Source organism: Protopterus annectens, chromosome 2.part0 (assembly GCF_019279795.1).
Source record: "Protopterus annectens isolate FY-2018-M chromosome 2.part0, PAN1.0, whole genome shotgun sequence".
NCBI lineage: Eukaryota > Metazoa > Chordata > Ceratodontiformes > Protopteridae > Protopterus > Protopterus annectens.
Window position 1 is genome coordinate 1,752,510,410 of NC_056728.1, and position 16,658 is coordinate 1,752,527,067.

The window sequence follows — 16,658 nt, forward strand, 5'->3', positions numbered from 1 at the left end:
CGAACAGTGACACTTTTCTTAATTGTTTTATACTTTTCTGTATTCGATACTTCCATGATGGTATTCAATTTCTCCCCTTCCTTCGCCTCACTACCCTGTGTTCTTGTGGTAGAACTTTATCTGTTATTAATTTAGCTGCACAGTAACATATTCTGTTTACTTCTGTTATATCGCATGGATCTCTGTGGACAGTCCTAATTACTGTGTTCATTTGTTTTTACAAAACTTCTAACTTTTGGGGTTTTATTGACCTTCTGCAGTCTATTTCTTTCATTGATCTTAATATATCCATTTCTATTAAATCAAGAAACTCTTCTCTTATCTAATTTTCTTCTAAATTGAGGACACATTTTTTTGTTCTACATTTCCTGCGGTTGATCTATAGAAAGTCCCATAGCATCTTTCTTTGGCACATTCTCTTCAGTTTCATCCTGTGCCATCCTTTGCTCTGTCATATGGGAACTCACTAGCCTATCTCTCCTCAACATTGACTGCGTCAGAGTTGCCAAAGTTTCCTGTTCCTTCTCTTGCTGTCCATCTCCAGTTTATACTGTTTTTTACTGGTTTTCTGTGGAAGTCTCCAAAATATCTTCATTTGGCAGCTGATCAGTTGCTTCCCGTTCCACTGGTTTCTCCTTAATTTGGATGTCATTGGTCTATCCTGCTGTGGTGTTTTCTGAGTTAGATTTTCTGCACTAAATCCTTCACTTCGCAGGTGCTCCATAACCTCCATTTCTATTTCTTTAACTCCTCCATTATTAATCTTTTCTACTTTCCCTCTTTGTCTTCTTATCTTTTGTGTTGTAAAGTTTTCCATGACTGGATTCCTTTGCCCATATTTCTCTTCAGATATCTTTGGTGCTGCTCTTTTTGTATTGATTAGTTTTGCTTCCTCCTTTGCATAAATATTATACCATGCTATGCTAAATCTCTATTTCCCATGTCTGTATTTCTTCTTCAGATGTCTCCTGATCTTCCCGTTTCTCCTTACCATATTCTGTATGGCTATTGCTATTCTCTTTAAGGATCTGCATTCATAATTTCAGTTTCTCCTTATTTCTTGAGCTTCAAACCTGTTTTTCATCATCATCATCATCTCTCTTCACTTTGAAATACAGCTTTCTGGTTGTGTTATGTATATAAACCTTAGCTGTGTAACTCTGAAATATCCATTCAAATCAGGTAATCCCAAACTACCTTGTTGTATTGGAAGGATCAGCTTATCCCATTTGACTCTTGCCATCCAAAGGCTTAAAAATATTCTCTCTTGATTTATGTGTATATCTCACTTGCACACGCTCTGCAAAATTTTGAATGATAATGCTCTCATTTATTCTCGTTTATAAACATTTACTTTGATGACTGTGCCCTTTCTCTTTCTACCAGTCCATCCATCTGATATAATCTTAATATGATTCTAGCGTGCTCCCTTTTTTTACTGGTGTATACACCCAGTCCTCCTTTTTTTAAATGACGCAAGTAGCATCCTGTAGTTTTCATAGATGGAATAACTGTAACAAAGAGCTAAAGGTTTTCTTGTATGCTGATATACTCTCTTTGTCCCATCTACTTTGTAGCCTGGAAGATGGCTGTGTGCACTACCAGACTTGTGTTTTACTGTAACTTGTTTGCAAGGAATGTACTGCAGTTTCCATAGATGAGATGGGCAGCTTAGGATTTTTCTTATAATGCTGCTACCCTCTTTCCTTATCCCCTTTTTTGACTTGTAAGACAAATGTGGAAGAACTAGATTAGTATGGAAGATTGCTTTGCGCAAGTACTGAGGTGTGGCTGCTTCCATCTGCTCTGTTAATGCTTGAGTTTGGCTCCTTAGAGTGACAAAATGACCAGGAGTTGCCAGAGCTGCAACATGACAAATGACACCCCCCCTCCTTTAGCTGAGAGAACCAGCTTTAGCTGCTCACCACCACTAACCTGCACCCCACATTTGACTCCTTCAGTGCTTCAATGTGCTTTTTGAACCTAGTTTACCTGGGTTACAGCCAGGGCTGTGTCCCTTTGTGCCACTCAGATGGCTCAGTCCATCTGTTTTTGATTACAGCATGTAGTTGCCCTTACTCGATGGAAGTCCTCATGTACAGTGTCTTTGCTAAGGTTTTGTTTTATGTTAAGATCACTGTAATGTAGTTGATGTGTTATCAGTTTGTTTTTTCCTTACTTGGTTGTAATTTGTTGGTGTGCTTGAGCGTACATTTGTGCTGACCAGTTGGCATACCTCTGTCAAACCATTTCATTATGGTACTGCTTTATAATTAAACATTTGTAAAGCCATGTTGTTACAGTGATATTGTTTATTATTATTATTACTAGTACTACTACTACATGAACTGCACTGTGCTATGAGTTATACCTGAAAATGATCCTAATATTTAAGCTTAGTTATCATCTCCTAAAAGATAGATAAACTTAATATATGTGAGGAACATGGAGATGAAGCCGTGATTGCTTGGTACACTGGCTTGTGGTAGCAAACTCAGGTGTTGAAGGTGATCGCAGGAGGATGGGATGAGATTGAGTGGTTGAAGTTGACTTGCCCATCATAGTGAAAGAGACGGGCCAATCTACAGTGTTGATGACAGCTTCGTGGAAGGATTGTGCTGTCTCACTGGAGCTAGGAATCAATGTGTATGGAAACATGCACACCGCTGGATGCAGCATTTCAGATCCCACTTCTGTAGAATTCACGTTCGCTACCACAGGGGAATTTTGTATTCTACGACTCTCCAAAGTTTGCAAACATGATAACCCATTTTGCAACTGGTTCTTGCTCACTTTATGGAGGATTGGTTGGTAAGATGAGGGAATAAGAAGACATTTGATTACCTGGGAGAAAGTAAGACATGCAGGACTAACAAAGAATTGTGTACATGGAAATATATTGTGAGGTAGGTAGGCTTAGACCAGCATGACTTCAGATTGCTGTGTGTATTATTTTCAGTGAAATGTATGATTTTAGGTTGACTTATGTCCTAAGCATGTGCTTTTTTATTGGCGTGGGATTTTTGTTTTTAACACTTAAGATAATGATGACAAGAATTTATTGTTTTGGGATGTTTACCATTTCAGTATCCATGTTCTGTGCTTGAGTGTCCTTGGACTGTTTTATTTGTGCTTGTGTCTTTCCATCTCCACCTTCAGACCTCTAGGTTTCTGGGCTTATTCTCCAGGCTGCATTATTCTTTTCACTATGTGGCACTGCGGTTACATCACTTGGGATTGCTATTCAGAATGGCTGGGACTGCTGTTTTCTTCTGTTTCTTGACCGCAGTGTTTCTGAATGGCTTGGTGCCGTGTATGGCCCTTGATGGAGACCAGTGATCCCTTGGCATTTGGGACTCCCCCTGCTACTTGTGGGGAGTGTTTTAGGGCTGTGGCAGCCTGTAGTCATGAGTTGGTTGTATGCATCCTGTTCTTGCTTCTTGAGGACATTTGGTGTTTTGGTCTCCAGTTGTGAATGCCTGGAATTACTATCCCATTGCCTGGAATTACTATCCCATTGTCTGAGACCCAGATCTTGCCATCTTTGTCATTTGTAGGTAGCAGTATATTTAACTATGTGCAGTCCCTCTGAATTTCACTGGTCTGGAAGTCTTGTTTGACTCAATGTTTTTACAGAATTATGCTGTTACTTAATCTAACTTAAATTTTTCGTTTTACTTTCATATTTCTGCTCATTTAATGTGTACTTTGTGTATAATTCTTAGAGTAATCTCTAAGAAGTTTTGTAATAATGTATTTTGTATGTTGTATTTCAGTGTTTCATTTAAACTTCTGTATTATGCCTGGGCTTAAACACATATAGTAGAAGCTGACGTACAGTTTTAAATACCATTGGAAGCAGTTGTATTATAATGTTAAATTGCATGCAAAATAATGTTTATCTGTTTAACATTAACACATTTTACTTTTCCTCCAGATCTTCCTAATGAGATGGCTTGGGGTCGTAAAAGGAAGATGTTTTATGACACTGATTATGCTGCTGAGGAGCGCCAAAGTAAGTTGGATTTTATTTCTTAATATATTTCATGATCAGTCTACCATTTAGTTTATTTTCTTCCACTGTAGTTTTAAGAATGCTTATGGCATCCTTTCAGTTTCCCAGTGAGCAGCTAATCAGTGATGCAGTGAAAGGTGTATGTTCCTCCTTTACCGCTGTTCTTTCACATTCAAAGTCTGATAAGATTGTGGATACTTGTCATTGTTAAGGGGGAGACTTGTGTAGCTCAGAATTCATAGACGTTTATACTCTGGCTGGATTTCTAGACGTTTGTACTATGTAAAGTTTGTGTGTGACTAGGGCTGTAGAGATGTAGGTTTGCATGATAATCTTATACTTCACCCTCTTCTGTTTGGTGATGTAAATAAGTTGTGATGTGTGTGTTAATTGGAGTGTATGCATCTGTATGTCTTTGTGTCAGTGTGTGTGCATGTGCATACGAGTATTGGGTCTGTGTGGGAGTGTGTTTGTAGCTGTCAGTGTGGGAATGCCTGTTCTGTGTATGTGTGAGGGTGTTTTTGTGGTGGGGGGCTTAATAGTTTGGGCACTCCTTGCACAGTTCTTTTAGCTGCTCAGTGGAGGAATTTGTAGTCATGCAAATTCCCAGGAAATTAGAAGCTTCCCTTGTGGGAATGTGTATGACTATGAATTTCTAAATTATACAGGCAGAAGACGCATCATTGCAGGGCAAGCTGCACTGCTATGTCATCTTCTGTGAATAGTAGGGATGAAGTTAGTCAAGCATTTACTTCTAAAAAGCCAAATTTGCTGTTTTGTTTATCTCCTGTGATAGGAATGGGACATCTTCCTTTTATTAAACCAATTATAGATTCTCATATGTTCATAGGTTGTTAGGTGTTTACTAGGCTAATGACCACAAGGGCCTTTTTAAGTCTAGCCGTGCATCTGAAATCTTTGACAAGTTCTGATAATCTTGATAAATGTAAGAAGGAGCTGGGAGATGAAACACGTACAAGCTCGGTTAAAGCTTGCCATGTATGGGTATAGGGATAAAGCCTTGCAAAGTCCAGGCAACTGGAGTTCAATTAGCCATTCAGGTGTTTGATGGAGCTAACAGGGGAAGATTGGTGTGGGGGAGGGGCAGAATGCATACAGCCACAGTCTGTTAGTGGAAGGGCGGCATTGTGAGTAAGGGCTTTTGGCTTACTAATCCCCACTAACTGGTAGTAGCCTTTATTGGCATATATTCATGAGCATGCACTCACAAGAGGAAGGTGGTGTGAGCCATGACTGAGGCTTAAGTAGCTCAACCTCCACCACTACTCGGGAAGGGGCCTCATTGTTGTGGCAGCAGGAATGGCAAAAGCAACCCTTTCAGCCACCTGTATGATGGCCCCTCTGGGTAGTTGTCTCAAACTGTACCATATTGAACTGGAACAATTTTCTAATACTAGGAAATGAATGGGCAGAATCTGATTGGAGGATGTTTTATGGTAATCAGGAATAGAGGCAAAAAGCTGCTAAAAAAGATAGTCATGCAGGAAGCTATAGGAGTACCTTCTAATGATTTTGAGGGAAGCTATTTTGACCTATGGTGATAAGATTTAAGGGATCTTTAGAATATGATTTGGATGCATATGCATAAATTTGTTTGGTGCTTGCATTGGAATCATATTAGAAAGAATGATGTAGTGTGGATGATGCAGTTTTAAGTACTGTAGCTTAGTGGTGATTAATCTTTTTAAAGGACTTGGTCCTGAATGGTCAAGTAGAATAGTGATGGGTGTCCCCTTTAAGGAGATTAACCTAGAAACAAGCAAAAATATTAGTAGTAATGAGACAGCAATATTTAAAGCACAGTGCTTTATTACACAGCAAATGCATGGCCTCTGGGTCTGAGAAGGGTCCAGGAACCACTCTAGCTGGAGTTACACAGACCAGAAGGAAGGCTGTCTGGTGGGTATCTCTATGAGGAAAGGGCTCTTTCCCTTAAGAGGAGATGCCAGGCGGACTTCTTTCTGTTGATGGAATTGAAGTTGAACTACTTTTATTCCCTTTGCTGGAATAGGGAAGAGGACTACTCTGATGACTAGAGGACCCTGTAAGTAATGTAAAATAAATGACTGAAAGGTGATCTAGTTTGCTGAACTGCATATACTGATTTGTTTAATAGGAACTGCATTTCTTTTCTGAGCTTAGGATCATAGGATGTTACTAGGCTATCAACCTGGAGGTCATACTGTGGACATTATCCCAGGTATGAAATTACGGTACCCCATCCACTTGTCCAGGTTCCATTTGAACAGTGTTATATAGATGCTCTGTTTCACATGAATTGGCTGCCTATTCCAAAGATGTGGCAGTTGCTGGGAGACAAATCTGTCCCTCCAGCGTATCCTATACAAGTCGCAGGCTTTATTTAGCTCCCTGGAATGGGGAGCTGTAGTCCCGTTTGATTTACAGATGTGCAGCAAATTCTTTAGGTTTGGATCGGAGATTGCTTTGTAAGCCAGGCATAAGTCTCTCCTAAGAAGTCTATATGATACTGAGTATAGTGACAGGGACTTTAGTCGGTGTGTGTAAGGTACGTGCTAGCGTCCCTTGATCTTCTTTGTTAGAAACCTCTGAGGTCTCTTCAGTTGCTACATGCCAAAAGGGGCATTGTACTCAATTATGGGTCTGATTAGTGATGAGTATGGAGGAGTTATAACCTCCTTTGCTCTAGAGGCAATGCCTTTGCTAATCAAGTGTGCTATGTAGAAGGCCTTCCTTAATTGCAGTAGACACATGATGGTCAAAGTTAAGGTCACAGTCTACTTGTGATCCCAGATCCCTTACCACATCGTAGGTACATAGGGTATTGTTATTAATTTGATAGCTTGAAGGGACATTGTTTTTACTGAAGGGAATGATGATCCATTTCTTTGCATTTAGTTTGAGACTGTGACTAAGACAGCAGTCGTTGGTCTGTGTAAGGCCCTCCTGAAGTATACCAACATCATTTGGGGATTCAGTAATTGCACCCAGTTTGCAGTCGTCCGCAGACATAGTCAGCCACAGCCCCTTAGTTTTGGCCTGAACTTCTGAGAAGTATATACCAAACATTAGGGGGCCCAGCACTAACCCTTGTTGCACCCCACTGGTGACAGGTCTGCTGGTTGATGTGGAGTCACCCACTTTGATAATGTGTGACCAGTTTGTGAGGCATTTGGCAACCCATCTTACGACAAAGGGGTTTACATTCAGTTTGCTAAGTTTATCGGTAATGCCGGAGTGTGGAATCGTGTCAAAGGCCTTGGCCAAGTTGAGGTATGCTGTATACCCAGATTTACCCTTGTCAGTGGCCCTGGTCACATTTTCAAAGAAATCCACCAAGTTTAACAGGCAGGATTTGCTGTTGACAAAGCCAAATTGGGTCAGATCCATGGTTTGCAGGTCACTTGTATCTTTATTTATATGAGGTCCATAATGATACATTCCATGGCCTTACAGATGAAGCTGGGCAGACTTGCGGATCTGTAATTCCCTGGGTCTGTTGCTAAGCCACCTTTGTGGAGGGGAATAACTGTTGCTGTTCTCCGGTCTGCAGGAACATAGCCTGTGGTTAGATTGTGATTGAGTAGGGTACTTAATGGTGATGCTAGTTCATGCTATTTTATTTAATTGTCAAAAAAATGATTTATTTAGTCAGTCCTTAAACTGACTCTAGTGATTTGTTGTTTTTTTCACAAGCCACCTGTATTCTCCAGCACTGTAGCACTGTAAACTTTTCTGCTACTAGTTCACTGAAGTTTATTTTGGGTTGCATTTATATGTCATGAGCTTTCCTGTTAAAGAAGAAAAAAATATGGCAGTATAAGATCTTCAGATTGTTTATGTATTCGTATAGACTTATATCTTCTAATGTTATTTGGACAGTGTTAGAGAAGCCAAGGAAGTATGAGATGTCCGAGTGAAAGTTTTGGTAATCCTATAGTAAGAATATATTGTATAAAAAGACATAGTCCTTTGTGAAAAGAAGGTGCATGATGGTTACTAAAGTATATTCACAACCTGCAGAAAAGATTTCATTGTTGCAGTGATCTAGAAATCTTAAAGGGATTATTGTGGGAGATTCAGATATGTTGTGTAAGTGATCAAAATCCAGGTGTGGGGATAAGGGATTCTTGGGTAAATTACATGATGTTTTTGATAGGGTAGTGAGGTTTCATTTGTATACCGTTGGTAACGTATTAAGATGATCTGAGCTATTTTTGACAAGATGAAGAATGGAGGCATTATCGAAACAAGTTATGATCTGATTAAATATACTTTTCTGAAATTAAACAAAGTATTTTATGCCCAGAAGGTAAATCTAAAGAGGATTTAGATGCGGAGGCTAAGGAAGAAGAGGAAGAGGCACAGAATATTCAGAGACGTTTGGTGGAAAACCTGAGTGAAGAAGATTATGGACTTGATTTCATTCAGGTAAAAGCTGGAAAGCACATATGCATTGTTTCTTACAGATATTAAAACTGAAGGCTGTTATTTGTGGAGGTCAGTGGTTTGTTAAAAGTCCTTGCAGTGGGCAGAACAATTATAATTCCACACTTTATGTGGTGATGGGGCAAGTTTGCTGACCCATGTGGATGTATTCCAGAAACATTTCAGAAACTGAGGATGCTCTATTTAAAAATAAACAAAGTATACAGGAATGAAGCAAGAAACATATGGTCAGCATAATGTCATCACTGACATTGCTGCAGCACACACACATATCCCCATAACATGGCTGATCTTTTTTCCTGTCGTTAGACATCCCACCACATGACCAGTCATTTTCCTGTAACTTAAGATACTAGTTGGTGTATAGTTAAGTGGGAGAAGAGCCTGTGCCATTTTAATTTCCTTCTTTTTTTTTGCCACAAAAAGTGATCATTCATTCTCTGTCTGCATGTCACTTCTAAATGACTTCTAGAGAGATAAATATAGAGTTGGAAACCTTTTCTAAGTTATTGCTCTTACTGATAGTATGTTCATAGGTTCATACTAGGCTATCTGCCCTAGGGCATTTATAAGCCTAGCCAAAGTGTGTTTGGCTTTTGCCACCCATTTTAAATGAATTTTGCTATGCCCTTTTTCGAGGTTAGTATACTGTGCCTCTGTGTAACAGTGACACAGAAGTGATACCCGGGGTAAACCTACGATCTCCCATCCACTCATCAAGATTCCTCTTGAAGAGAGTCAATGAGGGACTCTGCCTAACCTGGACTGGGATTTTATTCCAGAGTGAAGGGAGCCTCTGGGTTATGAATCTGTCCCTCCAGCATGTCCTATTTATTTCAGTGCTGAGGTTCAAGTCTCTCGAGCGCGTAGCTCGATGGGATTTGGATTTTCTGAGGTGCAACATGTCCATTAATTCCGGGTTGGACATGGCTTTATACGCCAGGCACAGATCGCCTCTGAGCAGGCGGTATCCAACTGAGTAGAGCTGGAGTTCCTTTAACCTGGCAGCATATGGCATCTGTTTGAGCCCTTTGATCCTCTTGGTGAGGTACTTTTGGGGTCTTTCCAGTTGCTGCAGGTGTCTGGTAAGGTACATCCCAAAAGGGGCATTGTACTCAATTATGGGCCTGATGAGGGATGAGTAAAGAGGCACGATGACCTCCCCTGATCTAGATGTGAATCCCTTCATGATTAGGTGGGCTATATAAAATGTTTTTCTAACCACTTTGGCCACGTGGTTGTCAAATGAGAGATTGCTATCAACTTGGGTCCCCAGGTCCCTAATTACTTCTTCTGTACTTAATGGATTACCACCTATGTGGTAATTTGTGGGCACTTTGTTTTTGCCAAAGGGGATGACTATACACTTTTTGGCGTTTAGCTTGAGGCCATGGCTCTGGCACCAGTTGTCTGTTTCTATGAGGCCCTTTTGGAGGATGTTTGTGTCGGCTGGAGAGTCGATAATGGAGTTTCTTTTTCAAGTACTTGTGAGATTTTCAATTTAGATTGTTTGCACTGCTGTTTTTTTTTGAGATTCATGATGTTCATAGAAAAATGTATGGACAAGTGTCCCTCCGCAAGACCATTTTGCTAGAAAAGTATCACTTTGTACCTGTTTTGTGTAGGAGACAACTATGAGGTAACCTTTTGTTAGTACAATACCATCTTTAATAAACGATGCCTGAAATGTGAAAGTCTTTGAACAGAAGATGATAGTGGCATTAGTCCAAGGGATGCCTGCCTCCTCAGGGGCACCATGTGCTAATATTTCTAAGAAAACATCTCCTAGAAAGGAAAAAAGATTTAGAAACTTGAACCCAGAATGTTGATATTTAACTCATTCCCTCCACTACAGCTGTTTTCAGTGTGTACCTTTAACTCCCAGCAGGTGTGGCTTGAGCCTTTAAAAAATGAAGTTATCACCTTACAGTTCTAATAAATGCTCATTGATATAGAGGTCAGATATCAATACAGTTCTGTTTGCCATCATGTATGCTTCAAGAAAATATATTCTGATACCTTGTATGTAGTATGGTTTAGAAATTATTAATGCAAATATGAACAAGCAACATTTGACACTTGGCACTGTAGGAGGTAATTGCAGAAATGCCTGTAGGCGCATTCGGCTGTAATGAGTTAAGGAGCATGACATCACAAAGCAAAGAGGCCTTAGCACCCCACAAGTTCCAATGCAGCTTGTGGACACTGAATCCAAAGAGGGGTTGTCTTGTCCACCTTTCATCCAGAGGCCTTTATCTGTTCTATTCTAGCCTGTCCTGACCTCAGTGGGGACAGTAGAAGCTGATCTGTTAAACTGACCTGGCCTTCAGCAAAGTGAGCTAGATTTCCAGAACCAACCTGGATTTCTATGTACTCAAGAAGGTCGTGTGATTTTATTATATTCTTACTGTGGTGTCAGGTGAGTTTTATCCCAAAATATCCATACGGTCCTGGTACTGGAGTCTTTGGAGTAGTCACCCATTATTACTAGGCTTTCCAGCCTACTCTTCAATGACATGGTAAGCAGCCTTCTATTTTTTACTTGAGGACCAATGCTCAAGGGCTGGATGCCTACCTTGCTAGTGTTGATTGCCCCTGGATCTTCTTTCTTCTATTATTGTGACTGTGTGCCTCAGCCTTTGACATATAAAGACAAATGAGAGGGAGGGACAGAGAAAGAGGGTTTCACCAGCAAAAAGAGAGACCTCCCCACCCGTCCTTGAGTCATTGGACCCTGTTGAATGAGGAAGTTCTGACCTAATGTCCTTCCATATTCCATATTGTAGTATTCTTTACATAAGGGATCTGGCTGCCAAGGATAACCCAATGTCTGGCCAATATACCAAAGCCTTTAGGTATTAACAGGTACTGTATGTCACATGTATGCTCCCTGCATAGGGTATAAAGATGCAAATGGATGCAAACACTCAATTTCTTTGTCGCCAGTCCGGAGGTCATTATCGAATGTCTGTCTGAACGCCCTTCTGCTGTGCTAGTTATCAAGCCTCTTTCAGATAAGTGCCCCATTGGGATTTCTCCTCTCCTTTTTTCAGTTTTGCCTACTGTTTGTGTTCATGTCATCCAGGAATGGCAAATGTCAGTGTGGGAGGCAGATTCCCCATAAAGATCATCATGGCCAGTCTCTTTGTTTGCTTGCGTGTTTCCCATGACCATATGTAGTGCTCTGTCTGTCAAGCATTTGTCCCTAAGACCCTATGTAATTATTTATCGTCTGCCTCTATACCTTGAGAACCAATGACTTCAACTGTTGGATTAAGGTGATATGGCAGAATCCCCATCTTGAGGGCCAGCTGTCTGCCAAGAAGGCAGCCTAAAAGGGCAGGCCTGTGCTGGTTTCTGTCCAGACTTCCCCAAACATCTCTCTAGAAGCTAATGAAAGCCTTGAAGACCATCCAGTGCTGGACTTGGGTGCCTCTGTCTCAATCCTGTCAGAAACTGGCATGGATCCAAACTCTCCCACGTCCTTGGAGGCTTTTCCAGTGCCAGACATTGAGGGGGAATCTTGGCTGGTTACTTCCAAGGGACCTAGGGAGATTCCTCACATTTTATGAGGGAAGAGATCCCTACTACTACTATTGTGTCTTGCCAAGGGTCTGAACCTTTGAACGTAGTTAGAGTGGACATCCCACTCAAGAAAAAGCAGAAAACCAAACATATTTCTCCTATTGTTAAAACTCCCACCATGAATGGCAGGGTTTTACTTAGGGTCTGTTCAATGCTTTAATAGCTATGAAGCCTCCTCAAAGGTGGTCCATCCCTGCTCCTTCCTGGTCTTCTGCACCTGTTATGAGACTTTGAAAATTGGATTCCTCAGGTAAGGACTTGGATTCTGGGGTGGAATCCCTTGCATATTCTCAAACGTCTCCTCTAGACTGTGGTTTGGAAGAAGAGGAACCCTTTAGTCCAGGCTCCCCCTTTGTTAGAATTCTCCTTTGGGGCTACTATTGCCCACATGATGGAGTATTTTAAGTGGGATTCCTCCCAGGTTTCGGATATCCAAAAGAGGTATTATGAGCTTCTACAAATGGAGTCTCCCAAGCCATCTACTGTTGCTTCTTTTTTGGCAGCCTTGGACATCTTTACTGATGCCTCTGTAGCTTGTGTAGCTCCTGATTCTCAGCTTCCAGCTCCCAAGAAACATGACAGGTTCTACAAGGTGCGTGAGGATTGCAAATTTTTGTACAAGTGCCCTTCTGCTGATCCTTTAGTGGTTTCAATTTCCTCAGATAAACTTTCTAAGCTGTTGCCATTGACTAAGCTCCTTTTTCAGATAAAGACAGTTGAGTTATGGAAAGATTGGGTAAGAAAGTATATACTACTGCCACACTGTCATGTTGGCTATTAATTACCAGACCCACATAACCAGGTATGTTATGGATGTTCTTTCCCAGGTAGCTAAGGTGGTGTCTGGTCTTCCTGATTCTAATTTGGAAGGCTTCTGCTCTTTCACTGTATGAGTCTACCTCACAGGTTGCCTGTCAATTCTATAAAATGCAGCTGTGATGCAGCTGATGCCTCTTTCATGGCTGCAGCCTTTGATTCTGTAATGAGGCATTATCCTTGGCTATGTTTTAAGCTTTACCTGATGATATTAAAGCCAAGCTTTTGGTTATCCCTCAGGATAACAAAAATCTTTTTGGGATAGCTGCTGACCTAATTATGTCCCTCCAGGGTAAGGGTAAGACCTTGCAGAAATTGAAACATAATTTTTGTTTCACCTATCCCCAAATGCCAGAGGAATTACTCTTCTTAGTATGCTTTTGTAGTCAGACTCACCCTTCTCTTAAATGTAAGAAGGCATCTAGACTCATTCCTCCTGCTAAGTCCACTAAGACTCCTTTCTCTCAGAAGCCTTCTTTTCAGAACAAGCCTGTGTCCATTTGACCTTTCCTTCCCCTTGGCCAGGCCCCCTTGTCTCTCTGCCTCTTCCAAATTAGCATTTGATCATCTCAGACTCTTGGATGATGTCTGTTATTCATCAGGGGTATTTCATTACTTGGAAATTCCTTTGTCCCTTTTCAGGTATTCCTCAACTTCCTCTAGAACAACTTCCACATTTCTCAGAGGTTCTGCAATCCCTTTTGGATCAGGGCACTATTCAGCTCATTCCATCCACTCAGGTAGGAATGGGATTTTAATCCACAGAATGTTTTTGGTACCTCGGAAGTAGATTACATGAAGACCTATTCTGGATCTTTCCCTGATCAACACTTTTCCTGAAGATTCCTTCTTTCCGAATGTTGTCTCTTCAGACATCATTTCCTCCTCTTCTTCCCCATGCCTTTTGGGTTTCTCTGGACCTCAAGGATGTATACTTTAACATACCCATTTACCTTCTGTTCAGGAAGTTTTTACATTTGTCTGTTTTTTTCCTCACATTTTCAGTTCTCTTCTATACTCTTTGGCCTTTCTTCTGCCTCAAGGGTATTCACCAAATACCCTGCTCCTGTCATTGCTTTTTCCAGGCTTTGGGGGATTCTGATTTTTTCCTGTACGGATGACCTGCTTAGTCAGGCTCCTTCTCCCAGCAGTCTGTTGCAGGATCTCCAGTTTACCACTTGTCTTGCACAATCTGGGGTTCACCATAAATCTCAAGAAGTCAGTCCTGACTACCTTTTAAAATCCTGTTTTTCCCAGATTTAGGCTTTTCACCATTCCCATGCTGGCATCTCTTCTTGCTCCCAACGTTCTGTCTCCGACGACCTTTTTCCAGTCTCTTCTTCTCCTGTCCTCTCTAAAGCCAGGGAATTTATCTTGGTTCTGAGATTTATGGTCCCTACTATTTCCATGCTCCTTCTGCCCAAGTTCCACATGAGGAGATTTCAGTTGTACCTCAGATCAGTGTGACTTCAACATTGCAACCCCTTGAAGTTCCTGCTCCTCTTCTTCCTTGTCTCAAACTCAAGCCTCAGTGGTGGATTTATTCTGTCTTTCTCAATTCAGGGCTTCACTTCCAGGCTACGATTCCTTCTTGGGAACTGTTCATGGAAGCCTCAGGCTTGGAGTGGGAGATTCCTGTGGCCCTCTGAAGTTCTAGGGTCTCTGGCCTTGTCATCAGGGGTCAGACCATATCAACTTAAAAAAATAACAGCTCTGCTTCTGGCTGTACAAGCTTTTCATTCACTTTTCCACCCTGGTTCCCCCTCAAACTCTTCACAGACAATACCACTGTGACGTGGTATGTCAGGCAGGGGCGTTGCTATGTCCTATCTCCTTTGCAGAATTGCTATTCAGGTCAGGGATCAGGTATCAAGCGACTCCTTAGTGGCAAGACTGTCTGACCAGGTCCAGAACATAGGCTCACTAACAGATTCTTCACAGAGATGTGTTCCTGGACATAGTCCGTCAGTGGGGTATTCCTCCGGCAGATCATTTTGCCTCCAGTCTGAATAGATGACTTCCTGTATTCTGTTACAGAGTTCCAAGTCCTCTAACTTGGAAAGTGGACACCCCATCTTTTCCTTGGATGGGAATGTTTTTGTATGCCTTACCCTTCCTCATTTGCCCGAGTTCTGCACAGGATCAGGCAGGAGTCTCCCAAAATCTTGCTGGTGGCTGCCTTTTGGCCAAGACAGCATTGTTTTCCCCTTCTTTCTCACGTGGCCAGGGGCAGTCACCACAAGTTACCTCACTGAGTAGATCTGACACAAGACAAGGGATGTCTTATCCATTCTCACCTGTTTCCACCCTTCAAATGACAGTGTGTGTGTTAGGGTTTTGATTCCTTATAGGCACCTTTTTTCTGAGGACATGCTTGGAGTTCTGCAAGAGGCCAAGAAACCCGCGACCAGAAGATCGTACATGTCCAAATGGAAAAGATTTTCTGCCTGGTACCTCTCACTATCAAGATCCCCTCTTTTTGGGGGTTCCTCTGGTTCTCTTTTATTTGTGTGATGTGTTCCATGTTGGGTTGGCATATTCTTCAGTTAAAGCTCACCTTTCAGCAATTTTGTTGCTTGTCTGCCCTTGAATTCTCCTCTGACCTCTGTGTTTGAGGTCAAGCAATTTCTTAAAGGCATCCTTTATATCGGGCTTCCAAGAAAGCCTATTCTGCCTTCTTGGGACCTCAGTTTTGTACTTGAAAAATTGACTCAGGCTCTTTCTGAACTTGCTTCTTTAGCTTTCTTGCAACATTGTACTTGGAAGACTGTTCTTTTGGCTGTTACTTGAGCCAAAGGTGTGTCTGAACTTCAGGCTTCCATGGCTATTCCTCCTTTTTTAGTTTTTCACAGAGACAGGGTATCTTGGCAAACTAACCCTTCCTTTATGCCCAAGGTGGTCAGTGAATTACCCATTAATCAGTCCATTCACCTTCTTCCCTTTTTTCTTCTCTGCAGTCTGCCATTGAGAAGGTTCTTCAAACCTTGGATCTGTGTAGACATCTCAGGTATTATATAGATAAAACAAAGGCAGATGTTCTTCGTGTTTCGCTGTTGCAATCATCACCTGCGGGTTATCCTTGCTGTGGTAGCCCTCGGCCAGCCTGAATACCAGAGTCAATGATTTTCTGTGTTGGCTGCTGTCGCTTGTGGACTGATGTCAGGTCATCGGTGCTGTAAAGCAAGGCAGCCGACGCCATTACATCCATCTTCCTTGCCGTGGAGCCAGTAGCAGAAGCAGTTAGCAAGTGTGCTGATCGGTCACTACCAGAGTTTGAATTGCAGTTGAAAACATCTAAAGCTAAGTACCCTGTTGGGGATCCTTTTTTCTTGCACTAACTGATTTCCAAAAAAGTTAACAATTGTCTCGACTGTGGAAAGCAGACCCAACACCGTGACTTCCATTCATACTGTGTCACTTGTTTAGGCCCAGAACACGATGTCCCTTGTTGCCGGTTCTGTGCCCCCTTTAATGCGAGAACCATTCGTCGTAGAGATCTTATTGTAGACAGGTATTTTCGTATTCCGTCTCCTTCAGCCAACAATCCGTGGACATTCTGAAAAAACGTAGAGGTAAAGATAGAGACAGACCACAGAAGACTAAGCCTTCTGATGACTCTACCGCTAAGTAGGTCACTAGTTTGGAATTCAGTGAGCGCTTTCGCAGCCCCTGATGCCCGATACGTATCTACACAGGCCTCTACCGAGACCCTTTCAGAGTCCGGTATGTCACAGAAATCTTCTTCGTCTTCCAAGCCTTTGGTTGTCTCTGCCTCAATTGGGTCTGGAGCCGT

At 41.8% G+C, this 16,658-nt stretch overlaps 1 protein-coding gene across 1 annotated transcript in view; it reads left to right on the forward strand.

Annotated features, from left to right (window-relative positions):
* Positions 1 to 16,658, forward strand: part of UTP3 (UTP3 small subunit processome component) — a 656,101-nt gene that overhangs the window by 238,032 nt on the left and 401,411 nt on the right. Inside the window, exons 5-6 of the mRNA XM_044060443.1 lie at positions 3,938 to 4,015; positions 8,328 to 8,446. Of these exons, the coding sequence (XP_043916378.1) occupies positions 3,938 to 4,015; positions 8,328 to 8,446 (197 nt within the window). The remainder of the gene's footprint in view (positions 1 to 3,937; positions 4,016 to 8,327; positions 8,447 to 16,658) is intronic.